The sequence below is a fragment of the Piliocolobus tephrosceles genome, chromosome 15 (assembly GCF_002776525.5).
Source record: "Piliocolobus tephrosceles isolate RC106 chromosome 15, ASM277652v3, whole genome shotgun sequence".
In the NCBI taxonomy this organism is placed as follows: domain Eukaryota; kingdom Metazoa; phylum Chordata; class Mammalia; order Primates; family Cercopithecidae; genus Piliocolobus; species Piliocolobus tephrosceles.
In genome coordinates, this window is record NC_045448.1 from 14,866,089 (window position 1) to 14,880,158 (window position 14,070).

The window sequence follows — 14,070 nt, forward strand, 5'->3', positions numbered from 1 at the left end:
CCTCTTTCCTGTGAAGTACACTAGAGGCTTGTGCAAGCCATTCCCAAATTCTAGGTGCTACTGAATTGGGAAAGGAATTCAATCTTGGGGTAGACAGTTGGTGGGAGGTCAGGGGAGTGAGCAATTACACAGTAAGTCTCCTCCAAAGATGACCAAAACTTTCATCAGAGGACTCTGCAGCTCTGCAGCTACATCTAGAGGAGCGGACATGAGGTGAAGCCGATGACGATGGTGATGATAAGCTGTCAGGGGAGGTGATGTTATTCTTAAATAGATGGGGAACCCAATCAGGTGTGTGTAGGGCACCGGTGGGAGTGGGGTTGACGGGGGAGGTGTGGAGATCAGGCTGTCCAGTACACCTTATGTTAAAGACCACCAGGGAGCCCCGTTACATTCAGCCTGCTGGCTTTGACAGAGCAATGCAGAAATAGCCTTTTCACATGACTTTAACTTGTGCAAATGATTCCCTATAACAATGATGTAATATCATCTAATCTACGTAAACTTTCTTACTAATACACAGCCACTCTCCCTCCCTCCAAATTATTTCTTTGGGGCAGAGGCAAAAGACCAGGATGGCTTAGTGTAGATGGATGCCTCCAATGGCCCCCTGGTCACTGTGTAGGTGTGGATGCCCTCCCCCAGGCTGTGCCTCGGCTGCCGCTGTGTCTTGGATGGGGTGTGAGTCTCAGGGGCGTGAAGTCTAGAGCCTCCACTATCAAGCACATACCTCTGTGGTGGGGGCAGGTGCCAGCAAGCTAAGCTGGGACCCTTATCCTCCATCACAGGGAACACCCCTTGTGTGGGAGGTTTTCCTAAGGGTGTTGCTTTTCACACCCTTGCTATGATTGGCTGTATGCAAATCATGATGCCAATCCCACCTGTGATAAGTGTGCATGCTAGCTCTGTTCCCCCACCCACCTCCCTATGTAGGTTTATGGACATGAAATGTGTCAACCTGAACATGTTGATGCCGATACATTGTGAAGGCCTCTCATCAGACAGCAATCATGTATTGGTCCTGATCATCTGGCTATGCCCTGAAGGTCATAATTCATATACTGTGACACTAGTGAGCGGGACAGAGAGTTACTATTTCTTCAGCTCCAGCTGTGTATCTGATAGAGCCTCACACACACAACCTCACATAATACTCATCAACTTTATGAGGCAGATAATACTACCCTTATTTTTATACATCAGAGATTGAGGTTCAAAGAAGTGGAAGAATTAGCCTGAGGTCATTTAACTAATCTGAGACTTGAGTCCAGATCCACTCTCCCTCCACCCATGGCACCTGCCCCAACCACCAGGCATTCTGCGCACTCACTCCCTTCCTAACGCCACCCTATCCACCACCACATCCAACTTGCTGAACCGCAGTTGTGAGGACACTATTAACTGAATTCTATCCAGAAAAGGCAGATTGAAAAAAAAAAAAAAAAGGAGGCTGGGAAGGGAAGAGTCTCTTAGTCAATAAGAAAGTATGTTCATCAGTGGGTACAAGACAGAAAAAAAAGTTTTAAAAAGCGGCAGCTTGCTCATTGTTTCCATACAGTTTTATTTGCAATTTGTTGGAACCACAGAGAACAATCAGCAGGTACATATGTTGTGTCTGGGAACAGCATTCAACTCCAGATGCTTTTTCCACTAAGGAGCAGAACCACAGGCGGCCCTCACACCCAGTGCTGTGCCGCGCGGAGGGCTGTGCTGAAGGTTCTCAAGGCCCGGTGAGTCCCCCTCACGGCCAGAAGGAGAGACCCGGCTTCAGCTTTATGGCCGGCTTCTCGCAGGTGTCTGCCCAGCTCCTCTGCATCCCAGCGCCCTTGCTGGAGGCCGGCCAAAAGGTGGTCAACGATATGCGGATAGAAGGGCGTGGAGACACACTTCACCAGCAGCTTAGCATCCAGGAGCAGGGAAAGGAGTTCCTGGTCACAATTGGAATCATTCACCTTCAAGAAATAAGACAGGCACAGCGTGAGGGGGTGTCTGCTTTGTCCGCCTCCCCATTGGATCCCTCGCTCTCCACTGGGCTGCCTTCATCATCATTCATGCCCTGGCCTGGGTTTAAAAGCATGTGTGGGTCATGAACACCTCTGAGGTAGGTCACAGATTGGGATGACAGATGGGGCTCCTCTTAATATGAGAAGACACAAGAACCCCACCGCAATCATCGCCACAGCTTCCAGATACTGGGCACCAGAAACTGTATTCAACACCGTACCAGCATTCCTCCACCGGGGCCTTCTGACTCAACCCTGTGACTGGCACTTTTACCTCCCAATTGACAGATAAGGCAACTGAGGTGTAGGAATTTTGCTTAACATCGTAGCCAGTGTTGTAGAGCCAGACTGTAAATTTGGGTCAGTCTTGACATCAAAGTGTGCTCTTAACAACCACATTTACTGTTTCATTTGTACTTTCACCGTGATCCACATTCTTTAACGCTGTATCTTTCTTGAATAGAAATACACATGAAAATAGCTTTTTTTAGAACAAGAAAACATTTTTTGTACTCCATTGAGAAAAGAATATGTCTCTCAAGCCCACTGATACAAGTAAGATAACCAACAGTGGGGTTTTAAGCTGTTCTTGCTTGAGCCTCTAGGAAGCTCAGTACTAACATTACTTTTTAAAAAATAGTTTCATTGGTTCTTTCAGTTTGCATATTCTCTTTCTCCCTGGTCTTATCTTCTAAATAGATGTATTATTTTCATTATTTTTGTAAAGAATCAAGTCCACACTGATCACATTATCAAAATTCGGAGCTTCTCACTTACATTGGGGTATCATAAAACAGATTCTTGACAGGCTTTTCTTAATATTACCGTGCATTTTTAATAATTTGGATTGCAGGACTCTCAGAAATAATGTCAAAGCCAATTAACTAACGTTTAGACCAACTATATTATGCAATTATACACAACACACTCTTCCTGCATGTTCTGTGACAAGGAAGAAAGGCTACTGAAGATGCGAAGGTCAACTGTGTCTACTGACTGCTAGAATTAACGCGAGAGAAGTACTGAGAATAAAAGCCTGCCTGCTACCGGATAGCGTGAATCTTTCCTACTACCCATAGGGGTCATTCAAAACCCAATGTAAACGTCACCTCCAATGCCATCTTCTTGCTGACATTTTCTTTAACTTTCTTGCCAACACTTGGGAGTATGGTCAAGGATTCCTCCTTCTTCCGTACTCCCAAGATACCTGAGATTTGCCTCTTCTTGCTGTATGATAAGTAATTTTATTTTATTTATTTTTTGAGATGGAGTTTTACTCTTGTTGCCCAGGGTAGAGTGCAGTGGTGCAATCTCGACTCACTGCAACCTCTGCCTCCTGGGTTCAAGTGGTTCTCCTGCCTCAGCCTCCCAAGTAACTGGGATTACGGGTGCATGGCACCACGCCTAATTTTTTGTATTTATTAGAGACGGGGTTTCACCATGTTGGTCAGGCTGGTCTCGAACACATGACCTCAGGTGTCCACCCGCTTCAGCCTCCCAAAGTGCTGGGATTACAGGCGTGAGCCACCATGCCCGGTCTGTATGACAGTAATTTGTATGTCTGTCTCCCTTACCGACTAGGAAATTCTTGAAGGCACAGAAGTTTTATCACTTTTCTATTTCGGCACCTCATTTCATTAACATTTGTTAAATGGTTGAGTGAACCTACATTATTAAACCTTGTCACATTTTTGTAAACTGCACAAGTACACGATAAAGACCCTGTCTCTCAGAGAGACTGATTAGAACTAGACTCCAGAACAGAAGGCCCTCTCGGCAAACCCTCAGTGTCTTTTCTCCGGCCCCTCATTTCATGAACACTTGTACAGCCCACCTTTGACCCAAAACACTTAGGTTGAACTCCATTTACCTTTGTTTTTGTTTTTAGGAGCTATATGACAGAAAAAGCCACTGGTTCAAAGGACTCGCTTTTGTGCTGGAAGGGGCACGGAGCTTGGACTTCTCCTTGCTGGGGCTGCCTGTGAGTTCTGAATGCCTTCTTTCCATCCCACTTCTCTCCCTGTCTCTTCATGCCTAGCAAACAAGAGTCTCCATCCCACAGGGCTCCTGCCCTCAGCAGCACAGTGCCTATGTGCCAGAACCCTGAGAGGCCCCTGAAGTCTTCAGACATCCCTTAAAGACAGTTCTCGCCTCCTCTGACAGAGGCAGGCTCAATGAGGTCAAGTGTCGTACAGTTGCTCCATGGCGGAGTAGCCTAGAAGCCCAAGTCTCCGATTAGTTTACTTGTTGATTGATTGTTTCCCTCCAGAACACGAGTTCCTATGGAGCAGAGATCTTGTCTCTTCTGTTCACCCCTGAACCCCAATGTCCAGAATGGGTGGCCACATGCTAGGAGCTGAGCAAGATTTGTGGAATGAATACCCAAGTGAATGACTCACTCCACAGCGCACATTCTTTTGGTCCATGTGGCTGCCTCCACCCACGTGCATGCACATGCTAACGCGTGCACACACACAGGCCATCTGAGTTACTGTATGTGTTATCTTGGTTCATCCTTCAAAAAACAAAGAATTCCCCTGCCTAACCCTGCAGGAGAGAACAGAGTGTGTGCCAGGATGCTACAGGCACATGTTCGATAAGATGCACAGATAAAAGGCTCAGAATCCGAACACTGCAGGGCAATACTTTCTTTGTTGCCCTGAATACGCTTTCCAGGCTGGGACACCTTTATTATTATTTCAGTTTACTCACTAACCCTCCCTCTGGAAGCTTGACAGTCTCCTAGAAAGGGAGTGATGGATTCTTCCAGCCTGAGGAAGAGACAGGGGTTCTGTTAACGCCTGCGGCCACTGCTGCTCTCATTCTCTTCGCAGTCTGTGTTTCTATCCAGTGCAACCAAATCCTTCCCGTGTTTCTGGCTGGATATACCCAGCTTTTCAGAAGCTGCTCACATCCTGGCATGGAGGGTAAGGGGTGGGGAAGGGCAGGGTAGGCTGTCTTCTCTCCAAAAGCCTGCTGCTTGCTGTCTTGGCTGAGAATGACCAAGGTTAAAGACACGGCAATGAAACGCATGCTTCCCCTTGACCCCGGCCCACTCAGAGGTTCCCTGAAGAAAGATAAGGGTCTGGGTTTGCTGACCTGCATTGAGCTTGGGCAGTGAGCAGGGAAAGGCTGGGAGGAATTTTGGGTTTGGCTTCTTATAAAACCGAGTGCTGGAAACACAGGGTGGTGACTTTATCTTATTTTCTTTCTCTGACATTCTACCTGGGCCTGGCTCTTTGCAAGAAATATAGAATGGCCAGAGTATACTTCAAAATTGTCAGGTGCAAGGACAATACTGCATAGGTAATTTTTCTGTGCGTATCTGGGAACAAAATAGAGAATGAAAGAAGGAAGAGAGAGATGGCCTTTGTAATGACCCATTCCAACAAGTACATTTTAAAGAAGAGTCTGAGGTTCAGAGAAGGAACAGGTCACAGACAGCCGAGATGTTCCTTTCCACATCCCAGGCCCCCTAGCAGGGCGCCAAGGCCAGCACAGCTGAGGGCCGGGTGTCCAGTCCCAAAGCACTCTCCAGCACTGTGACATTAGCGCCACACTGCTGAGTTGCTTGGTTAATTTGTTAAGCCTCAAGTTGTCTTTGTTTTTTCTTGTTTTTGACTAAAATTCATCCTAACATACTAAAACTTCAGTACTATCTGCCACAGAAGCTGGTACTCTCTGACCACGCATTATTTATTCTAACCTACTTTTTAAGATAAAAATTAAAAAGTGGAAATAGTTGGAAAAAACCATGCCACCTTCTTGCTGACATTTTGTTTAACTCTCTTGGCCAAGCTGATTTCACCTTCCTCCATACTCCCAAGACACCTGAGGTCTGGCTCTTCAGGCTGTATGACAGTAATTTGTATGTCATCCATATTTGGGCCACCACACGGGAATTATTTCACCCTCCTTTCATCTCCAGTAACTGTCCATGTGCATAATTTTTTTTCCACAATTAATCGTATGATATTTGTATTCTGCTTTTCTCATTATATGCTAAGAGTTTTTAAGTTGTTTTTCACATAGTTTTCAGTCTTAAAAATTTTAATGGCTGCAAAAGAGTTGTCATAAGTTATTTAACTTTTATAAGCATTTCAGCCATTTTAAATTGTTTGATATTACTGAAACACTACATGAATGTTTTTATGCACATACTTTCTTCTTCATTGAAATGATTTGCATAGGACAAGTTACCAGGTGAGGTATTACTGGCATGTTACAGGCTGAACTGTGTCCCCGCACAAATTCATGTCAAAGGCCTTACCCCCAGTACCTCACAATGTGACTTTATTTACAGACAGGGACTTTAATGAGGCGATGAAGGTAAAATGAGATCATTAGGATGGACTCTGATATAACTGGTGTCCTTACAAGAAGAGAAAACAGGACACACACATGAAGCGAGGGTCAGTCACGTGAGGACAGTGAGAAGGCAGCCGTGACACACCAAGGAGAGAGGCCTGGGAAGAAACCAACCTTACACCTTGACATCAGACTTCTGGTCTCCAAAACTGTAGGAAAATAAATTTCTCTTGTTTAAGTCACTTAGTCTGTGGTACTTTGTCAGGTAAATTCATTCATCAGGCAAATTAATACATTAGGCAAAGTATCTGAAACGTTTTTCTGGTTCTAAATATGAATGTAAGCACAACCACATAGTGATGTCAACTGTGCCAGCTTACAGCGGTGACATCAGTGTGGGAATGCATCAGCGTCACGTCATCAACTTCTCAGCTTTAGGTGTTAACGTTTAGAAAAGAAAAAATCATTTGCTAATAGAGGAGATATGTAATGGTACCTCAAGGCTGCTTTCATTTGAATTTGTTTATTTGCAAGAATGGCTTTTTCCATAAATTTCCTATCATTTTTATTTTTTGTTGTGGGAAGAATCAAATCACTCATTTACGAGAGTTATAATAGCTTTCCACTCTTTCACATGTGAAGGATTCTCTGTATAACTGAAATCTTAACCCTGATTTTCGTTATCATGAACATTCTAACCTATTGTTTACAATTCTGTTTCAGTTGTTTTTTGTCGTATAGAAGTTTTACACTTTTATATTGTCAGGATCTACTCCTTTATTCTATTGCTTTAAAACTCAGAAGTTACAATTCCTCAAAGGAACTGATATGTTCTTTTTATATTTTCTGACTTTTAACAATATTTGACTTTTAAATTGATCAGAAATTGACTTTGGCATATGGTCTGTGGAAAAATCACACAGCCCGGCCAGTGGGTTGACTGGTGCTTACAGGGCATGAGGAAGAAAACATATTCTGTCATTTTTGGATGCGGTTTGGATGTGAGAAATAAATATGAGACAAGTCCAGAGGATTGGTTGACTTAATTCCCCTGATCAAATAACTCTGAATTACAGCGAGAGAGAGTCTGGTGCTATGAAAAGAAGACAGGCTTTTGGGTTAGAGACAAATTTCCAGTCCTGGTTCTGTCACTAAACAACTGAGTGACCTTGCTAAGGACGATCTCTCTGAGCTCCAGTTTCCACATCAGAAATACAGACTGTCTGTAAGGGTTGGGAATAATACAAGCTTTTAAGTGCCCAGCACAATGCCAAGTGCAGAGTCCAGGTTCAGTAAACAGCTGATGTTAATATAGCCAAACAAATCATGAAAAAAGGATTTTCTAGAAAGGGAAGGGCTTATATATATCAGAAGATGAGTAAAATGCTTGCTATCTCAGTCAGAGATTATTTTTGTGTGTCAGCAATTAATTTTTGAGAATAAATGATACTTTACAGATCTTGGGAAAGAAATCTATTACAGCACAAAGCACTGCTGTCTTCCAAGCCATTAAAATGTTATCTGCTTAATTCTTCTTTCAACAATAGGTAATGAACCTTCTCTGATTTAAAATCTTTGATCTTATGGATCTACATCAAGCTAAGAGTAATTACAATAATGAGGAAAGCTGAAATTCCAGAAGCAAAATGTATGCAGGCCCTCGTTTCATTTACTTTAAAGAAGATTATTTAATATTATTTCACTGTTTACTTTAGGGAACCATGTTTGTCTTGTTCTCATATATACTATTACTAATAAAAGTTATTGAAAATATCAACCACAAGGGTAGAAAAATAAAAGGACAACATAAGTATATACTTGGGAAAAATGCCTACAGATAATTTTTGTGTCCTGTATTTACTTGAATATGATGTGCAGTTTCCATTTTCTCAGCATACCGTCAGTTTCACTCCTGGCATGGCACTTAATGGAATACTGCTTCTGAAACCAAAACTATGACAAATCACCTGCTCACAATCTAACAACGAGATGGAGAAAATCTTTGAAAATCCAAGCTTGATCACCTCTGTGGCCCAACTGAAACGCTGGATTTGAGGGCCCTGATCTGGTTAGTTCCACACGTTGCACTTACCTCCTTGCTACCTTGGTTAATTCCCTGTGTTATTATTTCACATGTCAATCTCTCCATGAGATAATTCATTTAAGCACAGGGATAACAATATTTTATCTCATCTTTACAAACATCTTACCTATTCCTTACTTTATATGCAGTGCCAGGCTGTGCACAATGGGTGCTTGATATGTCTGTTCATACCAAGTAAATTAACCAACCACCAGTGCTGTTTAGGAATCTCAGGCTGACCTAGAGGGTGGGCTGCCTATCGCTGGACGCATCCAGCTGAGACCTCTGGGAGATGCTGCTGCAGAGCTTCCTTTATCAAGGAGACCCAGCACAGGCTAAGGATGACTGACAGGAGGTGCAGGTCAGATCTCTGTATATTCAGGTTAAAATGATAGTTAGAAATAAGTAGACATACCCACAATTTTGAGAAAAGAGCCTGGCACTCAAACAGCCCAAAGCAGAGTGATTGTCAAAGAGGCCAGTTTACAACCAACTGGTGTCTGGAAGAGCAAAGGCTAGTTCTTGCTCGATTCCTTGAATCGTTTGGCTCACTTCAGCTTAACTTGGTTTGGATACACTTAGAAGAAAACCAGCTGACATTAGTGTTAATTTCAGTTAATCTTCAGTTAATACTGAAGACGGACTCTGCAGACATCAAACGAGGTTGTTAGGACCCCAACCCAATGTGCCTGCTATCATGTCACGCTGAGGCAAGAGGGAGAGTGTAAACCTGGGCTGGGCAAGGAGAAGGCAATACTGAGGGAGCACTCCAGGGTGGAAGAGACTCTCGCCAGGGAGGTCCTGGCTGGAAACCTGGATAGAGTTAAAGGGGAACAAAGACAGAAAGGTTTCCTGGTTTTGTATAAATATGTCGATTCACATATGCTTTTCCGAAAATCTTTATGGTTCTCCCCCCAGCCTGGACACTGGCCACTGTAAATAATGCTAGAAGCTTCTGGTGCCTTCATGGCTAGGTTACAGGGGATAGGAATCACATTTATCAAATATGTGAAGGGCTGTCACTGGAAGAAGGACCTTAGTAACCTGAGAAAAGAAAATCCCCAGGGCAGGACTAAGGTCAATGTGATCAAGATAAAGGGGTGCAGGTTTCATTTAGGAGGTGCTCTCATGTCATAATCTCACCCAAAATGGCACATAGTCCCCTGCAGTGTTCAGCTGGAGCCTGGGAGAGTGAGTGCGCTTAAAAAGGAAGCATAGCTAGGCGGGTTGTTGGGCTAGGTCTGCTCTAGTCTTTTGCAGAGCTAATATTATATGTCTCAAGATGCTTTCAACAACTTCATTCCTCTGTAGAAATAACCCTTTTCCAGTGTAATAAAGCCTTCCTACTTACGTTAAAAGCAGAAGCATGGTAGAGTACAGACTTTGAATGTTAGGTCTGGGGTTTACATTTCAGCTTTGGCTGCTTACTAGCTCTGTGACCCCTGAGCCTCAGTGTTTTCATCTGTGAAACCAAAATAATAATATCTTCTCATACGATCATTAGGATAAAGAGACAATGTGCCTATTATAGCACTTGGCAAAGAGGTGGGATTTGAAAGATGGTAATTATTGGCATCAAGGAGAAGCCCTTAATTAGGTGCTAGAGGTCCTAAACACTTCTTTTATAACCCCATGCATTACTATTTTAATAGACAGCAGAGTCCAGGACAATCCCTGGGATGAGGGGTCGCATAGAGGCAGTGAGCAATACCAAAGAGGGGGAAGCAATGAAGAGCAGGAGCTGTTATAAATCAGGAATTACAAAACGGGAATTTTCAGTATACAAAACCCTTATAAATACATATCTGCATATTTTAATGAAATAAGTCAAGACGCTTCCATCCAAACAGAAAATATTCCAGAGATGCAAGTCCAACACATCAGCAGCACTGCCCTTCTTAGAGAGAATAAGGTTTTGAAAGTGAGCTCTCAATCTCACTGGGAGTGATGGAGAAGGTAATCCAGAAGTCTACACCATGCAGGGTTTTAATTGTTCATCATCAATACAATGCCAAGGAAGGACTTCCCATTTCTGGCCCAGGAAAGAGGCTGTTGGCCATTTATAAAAGGTTACATGCACCAGAGGTCTGCAATTTCGGAAAAGCTTAGAGAAAGAAATGAGTACTACTACTAGAGGAAAAGTCAGTACAGTCTCTGGCATCAGCACTTAAGCATCATCCTTTTAACTGTAAACACCTATAAAGCTGTCAGTATCTTATAATGAATAGCAAAATAATACATGCTATCAGCAAACAAGTGGGGGTGTTTTTCCACTTGGATCTGCACACTGTGCAGGAGAGATTGCTATCAGCGGAGTGCCTCTGCCAGATGTTTTTCTTTTAATGTCAATAGTAACTACTGTCAACAACCAATAAGGGGAAAACTAAAGTTATTGATGAACTCAAGCACCCTGCTAATGGACATGGTGAATAGCAAAATAAAAGCAACAACAACAAAAAAAGCCAAAGTTTTCTATTTTTCATTGCAATACCAAGGATGACTTAAAAACAGCTAGACATGAGTCCTGCCAAAATGCCCATTGAAACTCTTCCCTTAGAAAAGTGTAACATAACCCTTCAATGGTGTTGGAAAAGCAATGATGAATTATAGTGATTTCATGTTTTATCTATGTAGCATTTAAAAATAATACAATTACAGAGAACAGATTAGCAGTTGCCAGGGGTTGTTCAGGAGGTGGGGAGGAAGAAGGTGGACAGTATGAGAGATCCTCGTGTCTCGTACCTTGACTGCAGTTAGTGATCATACGAAGTTACAGGTGACAATGTCACATGGAAACACACACACACACACACACTCGGGAGTGTCTGCAAAACTCATAAAATCTATATAGTGTCGACAGATTGAATCAATGTCAGCAACCGGGTCATAATATTACAGGTGAGTATCCCTTCCAAAAAGCTGGAGATCAGAAGTGTCAGTTTTTTCAGATTTTGGAATATTTGCTTTATACTCACTTGTTGAGTATTCCTAATCTGAAAATCTGAAGTCTGGAATCTGAAACGTTTTAATGAGCATTTCCTTTGAACGTCATGTTGGTGTTCAAAAGTGTTGAATTTGGGGCCATTTTGGATTTCTGGATTAGAGGTGTTCAACCTGTATACTCTAGTTACGAAAGATAACTAGTATCCCATTGGGGGAAACTGGGTGAAGAATGCCAGCGGCCTTGCTATATTATTTCTTACAACTGAGCGTGAATTTAAAATTATCTCAAAAAGTTAAAAAATGTTTTTTAAATGGAAACTCTGTAAAACCTTAGCTCTCTGGGGACTGCAAAAGGTCCAAACACACTTAGCAGACACATTTTTAGGGCACAGATGGGCTAGCCTAATGTGAGCATTCAACTTAGTACAGAGAAGTTACAGTTCAGTCTCATTACTGAATTTCTAAAAGGAAGGATCTGAATGGTAGGCAAGTGACTCCTCTTAGCAATTTATACCTGTGGCTTTGATTCCTGGATCTGAAAGGCACAGACGTTTCGTGTGCTATCATCACAACCACAGGCAAACTACTCACAGTCTGCAGAGCAGTTTCAAAACCACAGGCTTAGCACCATGCAGCACATCTAACGTGCAGATCAAAGTGTTACGGAAGTAAATCAGTGCCATATTAAAGGGACTGGGGCACTGCAGTGTTACCATTTAGTTTCTGATTTTGATAGTTACTGTGGAGGTATGTGGGAGGAAGTGCTATTGTGTGGGTAGTAAGATTAGTTAGCAGTTAAGGGCCGCCTGTGCTAGTTGCAGTTCTGACAGAAGCATTTGAGATAAAGAATCTTTAAAATGAAAGCCAATACACGCTGCCCATGAAATCCAGGACTACATCAAGAGAGCTCCATGTACGATGAATATGGAAAGGCAATGTAAATACACCACTGTTTTATTCTCAAAGAGGCCCATGGCAAATTTTTGTGAGAATGCCTAACACAGTGTACGAGGGTGGGGAGGGAAAAAAATGCACTGAGAATATGCAGAAGTTTTTTCTCTTCTTCCCAATTTCTTGAATTTATAAGAAAAAACTGGCTAAGAAAAAAAACTCATTATAATTCTGTTTCATATAAATTCTCAAAGTTATGCAACTTTCATTTTAGCACAGATAGGTGGGAAGGCTATCGAAAGACAAGTCCTCTTGATTCCCTCCTTCAGCCAAGGTCCCAAAGAGGCCTCTGTTCTGATTAATTATTGGTGGTAAGGTAGGGTATTCACACAACCCTTGTGGGAGCTTTTACATTATTTTAAAAACACATCTAAATGAATAAAGGCATTTGATTTTCTCATTGTATTCATAATGATTATTTCCAAATACAATTATATTCTGCTTCCTGTAACTATTTACATAATTTTCTGTATCCTTTGTCATTAAGAAAACTCTGTATCAGTGATGTCTTTTCATCAACCTCTTCACTGTCTTGAGTAGCAAGTATATATCTCTGCTCTAGATTCGCCTTCCTTCTCTGGTCCCTAGAAGATATCCTGACACATTTTTGTTTGCCACATTTTGTTACATACATATATATGTATATATACAACGCAAAATGACATATGTGTGTACATATGTGTATGTGTATAGTGTAGATACTCAGACACACACACACTTCAAATGAAAGAATGATCTCCACATAAAAGGGCTTCAGTAAGGATCATACAACATGAGTTCATTAAAACACAACCCTAAGCTATCCAATCCTAAAGTGAAACATCTTAAATGAGAAGAGAAAGTTTCCTTCTAATCATAATAACAAGACAACAGGCCTTGAGGGAGAAATCTCAACCTGACACCAGTACATTAGCTTCAAGACAAGAAGGTTGCCGGAGGAAATCAGAGTTTGAGATTTCAGATGGTGCCAGTATCCACTACTTAAAACCACTGTCTTACCTTTAATTAGTGGATAACCTAACACACACATCCACAGATGGAAAACCTGTGCAATGATGGGAGTTCCCTAGACCCAAATTTCAAGTAGCTAGAGGACTGCTAGTTCATGGCTGCTTTGATCTTCTTAAGGAGACTAACATCCTGCTTCTTTAGAAAACTGTCTTCTTATTTGGATTTGTATTCTGGACACCAGAACACAGAATCTGGTTCATGGGAAGAGCTTAGTAAATGTTTGTAAAATAACCATACACTGCTGGGACAAAACTGGAACAGCTATTGTGGTCAGAGAAGACTGTAGATATAGTAGTCTTCAATTAACCATGGTGTTATTTATGAGAATGAAAGTGCTAATTCATTCCTTTGAAACATTAAAAAAAAAGAAAAAAGAAAGTAAATTCAACTGGGCATACCGTAGTGACTGCCGTGATTTGCTCCAGTGCCATCTCGCGCAGATGCTCATCTCGGCTCTCGAGGAGAAGCTTCAGAGATGGAAGCAGGAGGGACTGGTTGAGCAGCAGCAGACAAAGCTCCTTCACAGCCTGAAAGCACAGAGCAGGGGTGAGCTCCAGGACGCACTTCTCACCAGCGCGGTTCTGGCTGGATCATCCACCCCTTTTTCTATGGTAGCGTGTGTGTGTGTGTGTGTGTGTGTGTGTGTGTGTGTGTGTGTGTGTGTTTAAAGCCACACATGGGACCACACTGAATATACTGAATATGGGAGTTGGCACCCACTTGACTTGGTTCACAGTAAACTGTGTACAGATTTCCAAGCTATCAGATATT

The 14,070-nt window shown here is 42.4% G+C and overlaps 1 protein-coding gene across 1 annotated transcript in view; it reads right to left on the reverse strand.

Annotated features, from left to right (window-relative positions):
- Positions 1–1,541: 1,541 nt before the first annotated feature.
- The window catches only part of NBAS (NBAS subunit of NRZ tethering complex), a 394,400-nt gene continuing 381,871 nt past the window's right edge, over positions 1,542–14,070 (reverse strand). Inside the window, exons 50-51 of the mRNA XM_026454698.1 lie at positions 13,698–13,826; positions 1,542–1,952 (exon numbers count right to left, since the gene is read on the reverse strand). Coding sequence (XP_026310483.1) covers positions 1,677–1,952; positions 13,698–13,826 — 405 coding nt within the window. The 3' untranslated portion in view covers positions 1,542–1,676. The remainder of the gene's footprint in view (positions 1,953–13,697; positions 13,827–14,070) is intronic.